The sequence below is a fragment of the Lates calcarifer genome, linkage group LG5 (genome assembly GCF_001640805.2).
Source record: "Lates calcarifer isolate ASB-BC8 linkage group LG5, TLL_Latcal_v3, whole genome shotgun sequence".
Classification (NCBI taxonomy): domain Eukaryota; kingdom Metazoa; phylum Chordata; class Actinopteri; family Centropomidae; genus Lates; species Lates calcarifer.
In genome coordinates, this window is record NC_066837.1 from 7865991 (window position 1) to 7881375 (window position 15385).

Here is a 15385-nt window from a genome sequence, read left to right on the forward strand (position 1 = left end):
AATCATGTGACCTCTTTTTTCTTGAATCTTCTGTTGATAAAGTTTACTTTTGCAAGTGGTGCGCTTTTCTTTGCTGCCAGTTGTCCACAGCTCCTCAGTTTAATCTATACAAATTGTTGTTTTTGCTGGCAATGTAAAATACATACAGAACAAGACTGGTTTTAGTGTAGTTCTTTAGCTTTAGCCTCCTCCTTGAACCTTGTGTGAAAACAATATCCACATTTCAACTGTGGCAACACAGGGGGATATATTGGTATATTATTAGATTTTAGATTAGAATACACCCTCTGACTTGTAAAACCCTGGTTATGGTCAAAAAGAAAGAAACTGCAAACAGAAGAGCGTTTTCTTCAACTTTCTCTGCCTAGTGAAACTGACTACTCCAAGATAATATTTTAAGTCACAAACCTTTATGTTCAGATCTATGGCGTGCTTGGCTGTAGTGTACACTGGGACTATGTTGTGCTGCACAGTAAATGATGCTTTATATAGCTAATAATAAAATGTTAACTGACAACTAACATAATCGTTAGTGCGTCAGACTGCAGTTGCCGAATGTCACCTCATTCTGGGTGGCGCTATTGTGCCATTAGTGAGAAATTTACTGGAAACTGAGCATCAAGTACAGGAAAACCATGCACATTCACTCAGTTCTTATATTTGTACAGTTTGTGAGAATTGAGTGACTCTTCCCTGCCTACAGTTACACAAGGGTTAGTTTGCTCCAGCTGTGGGTTCTACTTTTGCAATATTACTTAATGTGGCCTGTTTTCCCAGTTTTTGTACACCTTGTTTGTTCATGCTGGTGTTTCTGTAAGAATGAGCACCTGTCTGCCTTACCACCTGATCATTCATGTTGGTACACATCTGTGGCAGTGAAAATAAAAGTGTATAAATAAATGCTCCTTGTGGATGGGAGTTTCCCCTTGTCTTTTTTAATTCAGCTTGTGGCTCTGTGGCTTTCCACTCTTCCTTCCTCCTGGTGGCACTATAACCATCTGCACTTAGTTTCACTAGTATGACAATTGTGAAGAGTGATGATAGTGACTGAATGCATTATAGTTATAGAAGACTTATTTATTTATTGTTGCATTTTGTTTATGTTTGCTGCTGTTATTGTCATTCTAATTCATTGTTTCATGATACACTGTATACAAAGCCTTAAGAGACCATGACTCCAGATAAATGCAAAACATTTCTTCTAAATGGAGGTGTAGCAAGTGGAAATTAAGGTAATTTGATCATGTACACCACAAGGACTGTATTCTCTCCTTTTTTAGAGATTTTCAAAATGCATACTAGTCACAATGTAGCCACAAGATGCATGGTTTATTCATGCAGACTGGACTTTGTAAATATGTTTTAATCAGAACTGAAGACAGATAATCACAGAAGGTATCGATCATACACACCTGCAGGACGAAGTCACCTGCAGGACGAGGTCAATGGAAATACGTGTTTGTATGCCTGTATCTGTGTGCGTGTGGTGTGTGTATTTATGAGAAAGCGTGAGATTGCCTGTTGGCTGATGGGTTTATAGGTAATTGGTGATTTACTACTACTGAGACAACATTACTGTTAGACTTGCTGCTTTGATCAAGATCTTTGCTCTTAAATTAGTTTTTGGACAGCTGCTGAAAACAACAGTTGGTGTCCACGAGCTTCATGGAATAACTGTGGTCCTCAGAAAATAAGGAAAACCAAATATTCACCGATGGACAACAGATTTGGGGGACCTTGATAGAGTTACTGTTCATCACCAGCAGGGTTAATGCTGGAGTGTTCACCTATCACCCCCCAGCCAACAAGGAATCTGGTTGGGGATGAAGCACAGTGGTGTGTGTTTCTCTCTTTGTCTCACTTAGTTCTGTTAGTTCTGCTGCTTTGGTTTTTAATTTGAGAATCCCAGTGCTACAGACACAGAAGGTGACGATACACTGTGACCTATACCCACTACCTCAACAGACCGTTTGTGTGGGACTGTGCCTGGCAGCCTATTGTGTGTGTTTTAAATATTTCATCTGTCAAACTTCATTTACAGCTGGTCTGTTTGTATGAGCAGAGTTAATATGATCTTAACCTGACTACAGTATTAAACATGTCAAATGCCATGTAAATATCTGAGCACAGTGCTGCTGTTACCTTACTTTAGACTTATGGTTAGAATTACATTTTAGATTGATACTAGGCAGAAGCACTGAACTTGCTTGCTGTTCTTGAAGATGTTGGTAGTATGATGTGTAGTATGGATGTATAAGATCTTCACATTAAATTTAACACCTGGACATACCAGCAGGATTTGTGCCCCATCACTACTAGTCTGAACAGGCAGTCAACTTAAACAGCAGTGTTACCAAGTATACTGAGGATTAACTTTGGCACTTTGACAGTGGAGACATCTTGTGTCAAATACAATCTTTTAAATAAAAAAAGTATAAGGAGAATGGAGTAGAAGAAAGAGTTTTTGTGAGATCTTTTTTGAAAAATTGTATGAGACACAAATTATTATTCAAAGAGCACTTTCATATGTATTAACACATTTAAAAATAAATTGTTTTATTTATTGCTCTCTCAAAATAAAATATTATCCATCCTCTATCTAAAAAGTCTAAGTGAATTCAAAGTCTGAATAAGCCTCATGTTTAACTATTTGTGTTTTAAAGTAGTGTTTAAATGGTGTAAACCACATTCTGTCTTCTCTCCCCCTCGCTCTCTCTGTTTACTTTGTCTCTTTGTTAGCATTGATCTGTAGCCCTCAGTTCACTTAAGTTGGTGATTAATGGACATGGCATGGAGATTCCATACATGCCAAAGCAAAAGAGAAAAGAATGGACAGCATTCATGGTAGAAACAATTCAAATCAATATATTTCTATGGTGACATTCTTCATTGTGACGGGCTACATTATACCCCTGTGATAACAGTTCTGGTGTCAGTCTCCACCTGATATCAAAACCTGGTGTCTCCTTGTTTCCAAATGTGGTCTGATTATGTGGCCAGTTTCTGACTGCAGTGACTGACTACTTATTTATTTGTTTCATATTTAATCATTATGACTATGAACTATTTGTACATGAGCATAATTTTAAACACCTTAGATTCCTTGTTTACAGACCAATCTAGTGAGGTGCCCTGGCTCCTACTGTCAGTTAGACTATTGCCTCAGGTAAAGTTCAGTTTAACCATAAAGTGTCCATAAACACTGATTGTCCTTTGGTTATAATTACAGTCAAATCACATCAGGAATAATCTGGTGCTTTAGTGAGAGTGATAGCAATTATTCCTTGACCTACAAGTTCTATATCTTCTTGACCTAAATAAAGTAACACAAATCTAACATGAGTACATAACTGACCAGTTGATCAGTAGCCTATCTCTGTCTTCAGTTTATATACTACATGAATGACTACACATTGTAGTTGCATTGCCTGGAAATATTCACTTTAGGTCAACAAAAAGAGTAGCTTGACATCGGGAGAATGATCTTTATAGTTGTTAGCCTTTAACTGAAATGGATACCTCTGCTTATTCTGCTGCTATTAAACATTTTAAAACAAAGGTGAAAATCAACTTTTTCAGCATTTAAACACCCAAAACATCATTTCCCAGAGTGCTTAGGGAGTAGGGCTACGCTAGAGCCCGTGCGCACTGGGGTGTGGCGCACACACGCGCACCGGCAATACACTCACGCGCACCGCAGAGAGTTTTTCCGAGTGGGTTTTCTCTCTCCGTCCTCCTTCTTCTTCCTCTCTTCACTTTCTGCCGGGTCTCTCTGTCTGCTCACCGAGCTTCATCTGTCAGCTGCAGCTCTGCGGTAAGTCCCTCACATCACCGAAGCCGCTTTAACCTGGCACGAAAAGTTCAGGGGCATCAGCCAGGTGAACGGGGACAGCCGGGGTCTACCTGGGGGACAAAGGAGAGACACGGCTGGAACCACGGAAGTCTCTGACAGCTACTGTCGACTTAAGAGAGAAGACAGAGCAGGGAACCTGATTTAAGCTGACAGGAAGTTAATAACAGACGTTTTAAGTAAATATGGATCTCCAGAAACTTTGGTATCTGTCTAATTTCGATTCCGAATAACGTTTTTCTCTCTTCACCAGACTTTCTTCTTACCGTTGAATAAATCTTCAACTGTCAAAATGGTGAGTCACTTTCATTTCGCAATATTTTCTCCATTTGTGAAAAATACTTCGCTTAATACAAAGTTTGTATTGAGCGCATGTTTAGATACTTTAAACAGTAATTCCTCAAATAGTCTTTGTAAAAATCCGTTATTTATGCAAATGTATGAGTCACAGTGGGGTTTTTTTTACCCTCTAAACTCCAGGACAACGCCCACTTTATTCTTCATTATATAATGCTAAGACTTAAACTGACTGGTGAGAATAAGTCAATACAACATGGGTAGTTGTTCACTGTTGATAAACTTTAAATAACTTTCAACTTTACACAAACGTAATAGTATATTTGCTTTTAGTTTAGTCGTGTAAGGTGAAACAGAATGGACTTGGCAACCTGCAGCTGAATAAGTACTGCAACTTGTTTCTTTAGTTCAGTGTATTTTACCAGAGAATGTGTGGTATGGACACTTTTACAAATGAAACTTATGAAGTTTTAAGTGTTTATGTGCATGTTTGGATTTGTCTTGCTGTTTGTGAGGACCAGTTTAAGTTTGAACAATTGCAGTAAGGACATCGCTACATCATAAGGTTGTTAGACTTAGGTTCTGAGGAAAGACTGGTTTCTGTCATTTAGTTATGGTTGTTAACATTAGGGTGAGGCAGCTAGAGAGTGCATTATGTCAGTGACGGTCCTTACAAGTATAGGAAGAAGAATGTGTGTTTTAAGTGTGCTAGCTTGTGAGGCTGCAAAGACTTTTTCATTTGGGAAATTGGGAAGTTTAGTGTATGACTCATGTGGGCTCTATTCCATTCGGGTGGGTCTCCATGTCTCTCTTTCTCTCCACCTCTCTGCCTGTTTTAATACACCCACATCCACGTCTAGCCATGAGTTTAAAGCCTCCCTCCCTCTCTTAAAGGGGAATGAGTTCTTTTACTGCACGTCTGGGTGGAGTCTGGTCCGTCACCATAAAACATTTTATGGTTGTGTTCATGATAATAATCAGTTGTGATTATATTAACACTGCAGCAGTCTGCAGACAGTGTTATAAGCCACTCACAAATGGACTAAGATCTAACTTGACTTTAAAGATGAATCTGGTGATGATCTGTTTTTCTTGTTGTCAGCAAATCCAGTGAAAAGACCAAAACCAGCAATTAATTGATCTTACTAACAAGTATTGTCAGTGTTGCAAAAGCCTGATGTAGCATATTCCTTTGTACCACAGAGCTCCACTGTGCACCAAAAATTAAGTGGGCCACACCTTTCTAGTTGGTGACACAATCAAGGGCACTGTAATTTATTTTTGACACTGTCCTGGAGCCTCTAAATACTCCCTTGCATGTGTATTTGAATTAATAGTTCGCGACAAATGCTCCATTTACTCCTGTTTCGGTAATGTTTGCTAAAAGCTACAGCCCAGCTCCATTAGGAAGTTACTTCTCCTTTTTTGAAAAAAAAAAAAAATGTGCTGAGTCCCAGGGCGGCAGCTGGGATTTTAGAAATACGGAGGTCGTAAGTTCAAGTAGCCTCCTTACCTCCCTAATTAAAGGGAACTGATATTCTGTAGAATTAAATGATATCAATTTTCATGTTTATACTTTTAAAGATTCACCTCAGACATGTTTTAAAACACATATATTCTGCAATGTTTCTTTCCCACAATAGTTCAGTTACCTTGTTAATTCTTAAAATTGCATGAGCTCCTTCACGCTCACTGAAGAATCCAGAATATATGAATGTGTACTTCTCAACATCTCAACTAACAGCCGTGATATGTCTCTTCCACTTAAAAGTCCATTAGCAGTGTTTGTATTTCTTCACTTTTCTCAGCCTGAGAGTGAAGGACACAGAGTGTAAATATTTTGGTATCCAACTTTTCTGCAACTCACTATGTGTAACTTTAAATTATAAGGTGTAAACTGCACTTTGAATTTCCAAATACAAAAATACAGAGGACATGATCTCTGGGTCACAGTCCTGCTTGTATGTGCCACAAACATGGCAGTGTCAGACAGTGCTGAGAGACAGATTAACACATTGTTTAAGGGATTTGTTCACAATAAGAAACATATTGAACAATGCCAGCCTCATTCATCAGTCTGTAAAAGGGTAACATTCACATTTAAGCTCTACAGTACTGACAGTGACAGCAGAGTTAGCTTTATAATGCATTATATGACAATATGATAGGGGACTTCCCTTCATTGTGTACAGTCTCTATGGTGACCACAGTTCATAAATGTAGGAGGGGAGTAATAAGACCTGTTGCGTTAAGGCAGAAAGATACCAGTTGTAACAGTCTCTGTTTAGATATGGATGGTCAGCATACCTCGATCAGAAGCCCCCTCCGCCTCAGGCATGCCTGAACTAGATCCACTGAACACATCATTTGCTATAGGAGTTAAAGTTGAGTCTTACATTCCAGCAGAAATGATCTGCATTGTGATGTGTTGTTGTCCAAATATCTCCCTGTTTGTCCAAGCAGCCATCTGCACTGAGTGCTATGTTGATTAGATTTTGTTTAGCTTGTGGTGATGAGTGTGTTTGTGAAACAGGAAAGCTTGTAGACATTTTGGCATTTCTTCCTGCAGAAAAAGACAGAATCATGGTTGTTAACGGTGACTTGTTTTTTTTCCCCTTGGACATACCACATGTTATCCAGATTTTTGGGCTCACAATTCCAGAGACATTCCCGTGGTTTTCCTCTCTAAACATCTCTCCCCCTGAAATACGAAGCAACCCCTTGACTATTCTATTGTTAATGTGTCAGAGTTTTAGGGAGTGGCTGGAATGAGTGTAGCACTTCACTAAAATCAATCTTGCAGTTAATATTTTTTCAGCCTTATCACATTCAATAGTCAGTCTGCTGTTTGGAAATATTGGCTCCACATTCATGAAATGATTAGCCAGGTAATCTGACTGAATCGCCGTTTCGTTTCACTTCATCCATCACATTTGAATCGCCAACCAAATCTGAGACATGGTTGGCAATTCAAAGGCTAAAAAATGATGTGGGAACATGCCATTTATGAAACGGGAATGTGTGAAAAAAGTGGTTTAATGTGACGTCTTGTGTGCACATCTAAAAGTATTTCATGGAGCTGCAAGTCATTAAGTTCGTTAAGTTTATCTTTGAGGCGAAAATCTCTGATGAGTATGAGAGACAGACTTTTATATGTGGCATGAATCTTAAGATTAAATCTGTACATTCTGAAATATATCAAGGGGGAAAAGGCAGAAAGTCTGATAAATTTATCCACGCAACAAATCTGAGCTACAAAGGCAGAAAGTCTTTGATGAAGTCATACACATGACATAATCTGAGATATGTTTTACACAGTATTTATGTAAGAATGAACATAGAGATTTATTAAGTTGCAGTGATATGAAAGGGGAAGAACGCAGAAAATCTTTCATAACTGTATGCAAATCTGAGATAGAGCGTTTTATATGAATGTATGTGTGAATAAAGAGATTGATTTATTCTGCTATGATTTAAAAAAAGGGGGTAAAGTCTTTGATGAAGTTATCCATATGAGTAATATGAGATTATATATATATTAATATGAGCGTAAAGCTACACATTGATTATGTGTGCTCTGCAATGTTACAGCAGTTAGTTTACGTCTGATAAGAAGCCACAAGCAACAAGCATGTATTATAAATACATTTCAGAAACAAATTCTCTGCTAAAGCTGAGTGTTGCTGGGCTTACAGTAACATACAGAAAGAGACTTCTCTACATTTATGTCTGTTTACTGTTTGATGCCACTGAATAGATAATTTTAGTTATTCATTTTTAATAACTTAACATTGTGGTCAAGAGAACAGTTAGCCATAAAAAATATAAAGAAGTCTCTAGAAAACATGGTTCTGAACAGTGTTAGTAGCTACAGTGTTTCCAGTTAATGCCTGTCAAACATTAGTGACATCCAGTGCAGCAGATCTAAATATTCTTTATCTTTCCTATTCAGTAATATGATTTTTGAGAGTGAGAGTTTATTTGCTGGAGGGTTTTAATCTTGCTGAGGCTGTGGACAAAGCGAGGGTTAAGGGCGCACTCATGGCCCATTATGGTGGTTTTAAATGAATGTGACCTGTGTCTAAAATTGTAACACATGGGTGCACTTACATAAGGTGTATAATTGTTAGGTACTTGCATAATGTCATGCCAGACGTTCGTGTCTGGAAGTCCCATGATAATTAAACTGCTGTGGGTGTAATGGATTCTGTTCTATATTATCTGTATATTGTAGATGGAAGAATATCTTAATATATTTAGACATATAGAGGGTATCTGAATTTGTAGAAAGTGTCTGTGGGGACACTGTATCAGCTGCTCTACAAGAAGGAATTTTTAGAAAAAAGACACGTTGGAAAATACACCAGAATAAACCTTCTCTGCCCACATCTTCCATGTTGCAGGCCAGCAGAGGAACTGTAAAAGCCAGCGGAAACTTCAACGCCGGTGCGGATGCTGAGGTCCTGTACAAGGCTATGAAAGGGCTGGGTAAGATGACACTGGTTTGTGTGTTTACATATGCTGTCAGCACAGTGTTATCTGATACACTGAATGCGTGCCAGCCTGTAGTATTCCTCCAACAGACCAATGAGAGAGTGTTATTTGGGGAGTTCCTCTCTAAGCAATTACTGTAATGATCCCTGCTGTCTGCGTGGAGCTCCACCCAGACAGCAGTGACTCATAAACACATGAGCAGAGAGCTGAAACTTGAGACGCGTCATGGTGAGCAAACACGCATACTGACTTCCACTGAGGGCCGTAATTATATGGATGAAAAACTCGTAATCAGGAGTCTACCTTGACAGAGTATGCCCATTGTTATGTAATGCGTATGTCATGCGAGAATAATCACAAACACTTACAGCTTGGCTGAGTAACCATGGTCCTTGTTGCCATAGGGACCGATGAGGATGCCATCTTGGAGCTGCTGACGGCTCGCAGCAACGCCCAGAGGCAGGAGATCAAGACCACCTACAAAACTCTGTTTGGAAAGGTTGGACTGAGTCATAATCACATGATCATACATAACATCACAACTCCAACTCAGAAGCCTCAGTGTACAACATGTCATCCAAACACATCATAATTCATACTTGTTCCAAACTGCCACACTCAAAGCTGTCACATCCTTCTCCTGGCTGAATCCCACTGCCTCCCCAGTGTCTCTCTAAGAATTTGGTGTACCTTTGCAGTCTTGATGCAAGGCTTTAGCTAGAATCTGTGTTCCTATGAGCATTTAAACCAATATGTGGCTCCAACACGTGTAGCTCTAAAAATGAGACAACTGAAAAGAAACAAAGTCACTCATTGCACTGCATCAACAATAAAGAAAAATATAAACATGACCAGCTGAAACTAAAAACAGCATTAAATTGAACTTACCTCCAATTAGATGAGAAAGATGCCACTCTCATATCTGTATATGACCATCGCTAGAAAGTGCAAAAAATGAAATACTGTGGTTTTATCAGGGGTCAAGTGCTGCACTGTTTCTTAGCCAGATTCCATTTCCACTCTTAATGTTAATCTAAGCAGCTGCTGGATGTACATGTAGCTTTATGTTAACTGTATTCATTTATCTCTCTGCAAGAAAGTGAATAAGCATATTCCCCAAAATGTTAAACCCAATCTTCCACACTTAAAAGTTGAACAGGAAACTGTGTGTTGCAACTGCACTGAGTGATAATCACCTGAAATGATTTGCTTTTGCTGAATTAGCTAACTGAGCTGAACAGGGGACTAGCCACTTAACACTGTAATATTATTCTGAACATTCTGACACCTCAAAAACATTCAATAGCACTTGGTTGTACAAATAACAAATGATGCTAGTGGCAAAAAGAAAGCTTGAAAAGTTCAAACCCTGCTGCTTTCTCACCTCCACACACCTGATCAGTCCCTGCATGAGGCACACTGAGGTCTCTGAACACAACACACTATCACTCAGTACATCAAAGTTCCAACTTGTCATGGTCAAATCCATTCAGTATAAATGACATGACAGAAACATCCAGCCACACACAACCATAGAAATCCTTTACTTCACAGTGACAGTGCTGTCACACACCCAGAATTTCTGCTGTACCAGAACTAATTTAAAGACACGCTGTATCTTCATGACAGGATCTGATCGATGACCTGAAGGGAGAGCTAGGAGGCAAGTTTGAGACCCTGATCGTGGGTCTGATGACCCCACCCATTGCTTACGACGTGACATTACTTCGCAATGCCATCAAGGTAGGTGCTACAGTTGCTGTGATGTGGACAGAGATTTTAGCAGTCAGAGCAGCAGCTGGGAACTGAAATGTGATGTCTGTGACCTTTGACCTCTAGGGGGCAGGAACAGATGAGAAGGTGCTGGTGGAGATCCTCGCCTCCAGAACACCTCAGCAAGTGAAGGACATCATCGCTGGTTATAGACAGGGTAACTCACACACACTGACCTCTCGCACACATTAATACTGGATGACATATACACCAGAGATCATAAACATATTTAGTTTAACTTATGAGTTTATCTGTATAAATATTGACAGAATTATGACAAAATAAGTAACAAAGCCAAAGTTAGGGGAAAAAATCTTTAGTTATTATTTTGAATCAATTTAACATTCAAAAACCTCACCTCAAACCAGCGAGAAGAACGCATAATACAACAATCTCTAATGTGAAATAACCAGTACTGTTCTAATTTTGGCAGAAAATTGTGTGTTCTTGTCGCTCATAGTAGGAGGCTTATTAAGAGGCCTTGGAGATTTCCTGTTCAGATACTATCAGTGTTGCCTGTGAAGTCTAGCTCAAACTAAAATATCTACAAAAGATTTTCTCCTGCTACTGATACACATGCAAGTTTATAATTATGATTACAGTTTGCAAAATTGATTCTAGAGAACTTGACAGTGTTAAAGACTAACCAAGAGGGCACCCACAAAACTGAAGCAATTTCCTTCCTATGTGGTGATATTTGTTCCTCATAATTGCCCTAGTTTGTGTTGGACAGTAGCCATATCTGTGTTACATTTGGTCTTTCTACGTCATATCAAGATTTTAGAAGATTTGCACAGAGGCCTCTGTTCATTATACATACAAAAATTAATCTAACTAATGTTTTCCTGAGTTCAGCAAAATGTAAATGGAGGTCGAAGGTTTATTCTTGACTCTGGAACTAGTAATTTGACAAAAAATTCTTACCCAAAGACCAGTTAGTAGACCTCTTTAAAAGCCTCTCAGCTGTGCAGATTTAATGCTTTTCTTTGTTGTGTTTTGTCATACAGCTGAATCAACGCCTCTTTGAAATAAATACAATATAAACTGAACCTCATAACCTTCATGAATGGAGGATTAAGACCACGTGTTCTGTTGTCTTTGTGTCTTCCCTCAGAGTATGACGCCGACCTGGAGGAGGATGTATGTGGTGACACTTCAGGTCACTTCAAGAGACTTCTAGTTATTCTGCTGCAGGTAAATCTTATTTCTCTCCTCTCGTCTCCTCTCCTCTTCTTCTCCTCTACTAACAGAAATGTTCCTGTCTCTCCTCAGGCAAACAGGCAGCAGGGGATCCAGGAGGGAATGATCGAGAGCGATGCTCAGGTGAGTCAGTTGGTCATTGCTGGTCCAGTAAATACTCCTGCTCTTCACCATCAATGGCATCTTTGTCTTGTCTGAGGGCGTGACTGTCACATGTGTTTGGCTTTGAGCAGGACGAAGAGCGTTTTGTGTGTGTTATGGATGTGGGGGTGAAAGGTTGTATGACTGACCTGTAATGATGTTGTGGCACACTCTAGTGGTGGGAGTAAGTAAAAAAAATTCTCTCAAAGCACTGTGAGGATTTGTTTTGGTAGACTGTTTTCCTCAAGAATCGTCCATTAATCAACGTGATTCACCTTAAGAATTGTGGAGAATTTGTTTTGATTTGTTCAGTTTTATCAAAGGTAACAGTGATAATTACTCTCTTATTTGACCACATGGTCAAGTATGGTTTTGAGTGAGCTGAATCTGTTCAGTATGTTGCCATATAGGAGGCAGTATAAATTACTGTGCTGTCAGAGATTTTTTCTCTTTAATATCTTTGGATGAGTTAGGACCAGACTGTAAAAGGTCATAGCATGCATGAGAAGTTGCATGATTTGATTTGTCAGGTATTTAATTTGTTGCTTTAGCCAAAAACAGATGCTACTCATCTTGAAATCTTGAAATTAATCTTAAGTCTCCAAGTCCAAGCCAAGTCACGTGGGTGATGCTACTTGGAATTCATGTTAAATCAAACTCTTGACAGGCTGTGTAGTGATCTGTAGAGTTGCTGAAATGCTTCTTTATGAGTCTAATTTAGTCACTGTCATGAGTTTGAAGGACAAACATTGTGTGATATATACATTTTTTGTGGTTGTAGGCTCTCTTCAAGGCAGGAGAACAGAAGTTTGGCACTGATGAACAATCGTTTGTCACCATCCTGGGCAACCGAAGTGCCGAACATCTTAAGAAAGGTGTGTGTGTCTGCGAGTTCAGGGCTGCAGCAAGAATTAGAAAGCTACTGTAATTATTTTGCAGTTTTGAATAACAGTCAGACTAATTATGAACCTGTGTGTTGCAGTATTTGATGCTTACATGAAACTGTCTGGATATGAGATGGAGGAGAGCATCAGCAGGGAAACATCTGGAGGCCTGAGAGACCTGCTTCTCGCCGTGGGTACGAAAACAAGTCCATACAGCAGATTGTTTCTGTCTCCACGTCTTCTAAAGGGTGGCGACTTGTGAACAACCGTCTTTAAATCTTCACCTATCATTTCTGTTTTTCCTCAAAAGTGAAGTGTGCCAGGAGCGTTCCAGCCTATTTTGCTGAGACCCTGTACTACTCCATGAAGGTAAGACAACAAACAGCAGTGGAGATTTAGTGTGAGGATGTCTGAATGTTTTGCCAAGTATATATCACTCTAAGTTTAACCTATTTCTCAAAAACATATCGTAATACTGGTCGTAATACCAGTAAAATGTTGCCTTTTATTCAAGGTTCTTTTTTAAAATTAACACAGAATCTGACATTTTTTCATATAGATTTAGCAGTTATTTGAAAAGGGTCATAAGTGCAGATACACATTATAAAATTATAGAAAGTTAGGGGATGAGCCAACGAACAAGTGATTTATGTTCCTTTATGGTGCTGATCTGTTTCCAGTTGCAGATTTTAGGGGGTTATTTTTGAACATTTTTACTTTTATTTCATGAGCTATGTCACATTCTTGAACAGGCACATTATTTATCTGTCATTTTGTGTATCTTGATACAGCTCTAAATCTCAACAGAAAATTGTGCAGCCTTAGCAGATTTTTCAGTGAATCAGTGCTGGTTGAAAATGTGACTGGTATCAAATTTATCAAATTTCTGTTTTTATGGGAGAGAGTCAGTGATATGTTTACATGTTTCTTTCAGGGGGCAGGTACTGACGATAACACCCTGATCAGAGTGATGGTGAGTCGTAGTGAGGTGGACATGTTGGACATCAGAGCTGCGTTCAGGAGGATGTTTGCCTGCTCTCTGCATTCAGTGATCAAGGTATCATGATCAGTAAACATCAAACACACACACACACACACACACTTACACTAGTTGCCACATATGAAACTTTTTTTCCCCTTTCTTAAATTTTACTGCATGTGTGTTGGATACAGGGAGATACTAGTGGTGACTACCGTAAGGCTTTACTGTTGCTCTGTGGCGGAGATGACGCATAACCACAGCAACAAGCAATAACAGGAACCACACCTGAAGTGCCTCCTCCCTAAGTGGACCCCTTGGGCTGTCGGCTCACAGAGACAACAAGCTAATACAAAGTCAAAATTCATTACAACAGAACTTTCTTGTGTGTGAGACACGGTTCATCAGGTCTTTTAAACTATGATTCCAGATATTGTCTTTGAAAGGTAGCTAACATTTTGTTCATGTCCATATTAATGCAGCTTTTGGTCGACTAATATCTTCGCAATAACTAATGTTTTATCATTTATAATTCCAAAGAATCTGACTACCTTTGTTTTGTTTGCACTTTGTATGGCAGAACCAATATGCAATAATAAACATTTCAATTGATGAAGTACAAGAGTGCTTTTTTTCCCTGACACTGTCCTCTCAGCCTATGTACTTGTAGTTTCTGTAGGACACACACTGACCTCCCTTGGCCACTAGAAGGAGCTAGAGCAGCTTTAACAGAGCTGAGCTGTAGCTGTTTGAATTTTAGAGCACCTCAAAAGCATCCATGCTATTTTTACATACAATACAAAACACATGATAATTCTATAAGAAAACTCTCCTGCAGTACAGATTAGCCTCCACTCTACCAGTTACAACATGACAGCAAATGCATCACTAGTAATAATTAGTAATAATAAATAAATTAACAATCTGAAAGGAGTTGCTCTGCATAATAAAACCTTTCATTTTTGATACATTTTGCTTATTATAATTCTATACTTTTACATATGACTTTTACTTGTAGCTTCATATATATTTTTACATTGTGGTATTTGTTACCACCACTGCAGATAGTGCTTGAGAGTTTTGCCTAATTATAATACAATGAGGGTAATGCATGGAATTTCATTTGTGGTGCCTTGAAGAAACTACATTTAGATCTTCTAGAAAATAATCCCTGTGACATGATGTCACCAGAAGTAGGTGGCAAAATAGGTGTTTTGACCATTTAGGTGATGCATTAAATGCTCAGACACACAAATTAGTTTACTGCTGTCAAAATCACATAAGAAGCTTCCTCTGCTGCATGTTTTGCAGATTATCTCCTGATGAGGAGGCTTCATAAAAAGGTTACGATTGTCACTGCCATGCTCTCTGCTCTCTGCTCTCTATACCTGTATAGCTGGTTGTTAAGAATGAACTTTTGGCCTCAGCTTCATGTACTTTAACTTAATTATTACCCAAAGGAGAGTATAAAGTAACTGTTGTCGCTAAAATGACTTTAAAGGAAAGTGTTTTGTTCTGTATGTTTCACTGTGTGTCTGTGTGTTGGGTTGAAGGAAAGGTCATCTCAGGTTCTGTTACGCTGCCCTCTGTTATTCCTTTCACGGAAGCGGTTGCCGTTGATTGTTGCCACAGAAACGGGCAGCCAATAACGAGGTCTGAGCAGCAGGGTGTGGGGTCAGGCCACCTCGTGCCACAGGAAGAACAATACCTCTGACTCCACCCCCTCGCTGCTTTGCGTGTTTTTGGGTGTGGGAGTCAGTGGGTGGG

At 39.2% G+C, this 15385-nt stretch overlaps 1 protein-coding gene and 1 long non-coding RNA gene across 3 annotated transcripts; one reads left to right on the plus strand and one right to left on the minus strand.

The window, feature by feature from the left end:
• The first annotated feature begins 3671 nt into the window (after nucleotides 1-3671).
• On the plus strand, nucleotides 3672-14234 carry anxa5b (annexin A5b). 2 transcript variants are annotated; one of them, XM_018690914.2, is made up of 13 exons: nucleotides 3672-3814; nucleotides 4104-4145; nucleotides 8551-8635; nucleotides 9046-9140; nucleotides 10271-10384; nucleotides 10481-10571; nucleotides 11529-11608; nucleotides 11687-11737; nucleotides 12537-12630; nucleotides 12738-12833; nucleotides 12950-13008; nucleotides 13574-13696; nucleotides 13813-14234. In XM_018690914.2, exons 2-13 carry the CDS (start codon nucleotides 4143-4145, stop codon nucleotides 13873-13875), a joined length of 954 nt encoding a protein of 317 aa, XP_018546430.1. In that variant the 5' UTR covers nucleotides 3672-3814; nucleotides 4104-4142; the 3' UTR covers nucleotides 13876-14234. The 2 variants fall into 2 exon arrangements, with proteins under 2 accessions (XP_018546430.1, XP_018546431.1); XM_018690915.2 differs by lacking the exons at nucleotides 3672-3814; nucleotides 4104-4145 and having other exon boundaries at nucleotides 8535-8635.
• On the minus strand, nucleotides 3705-9100 carry LOC127142457 (uncharacterized). The gene is made up of 2 exons (XR_007813221.1): nucleotides 9010-9100; nucleotides 3705-3903 (listed from the first exon to the last, which is right to left on the minus strand). It is a non-coding gene; the product is annotated as an uncharacterized LOC127142457 (long non-coding RNA).
• Nucleotides 14235-15385: the final 1151 nt, after the last annotated feature.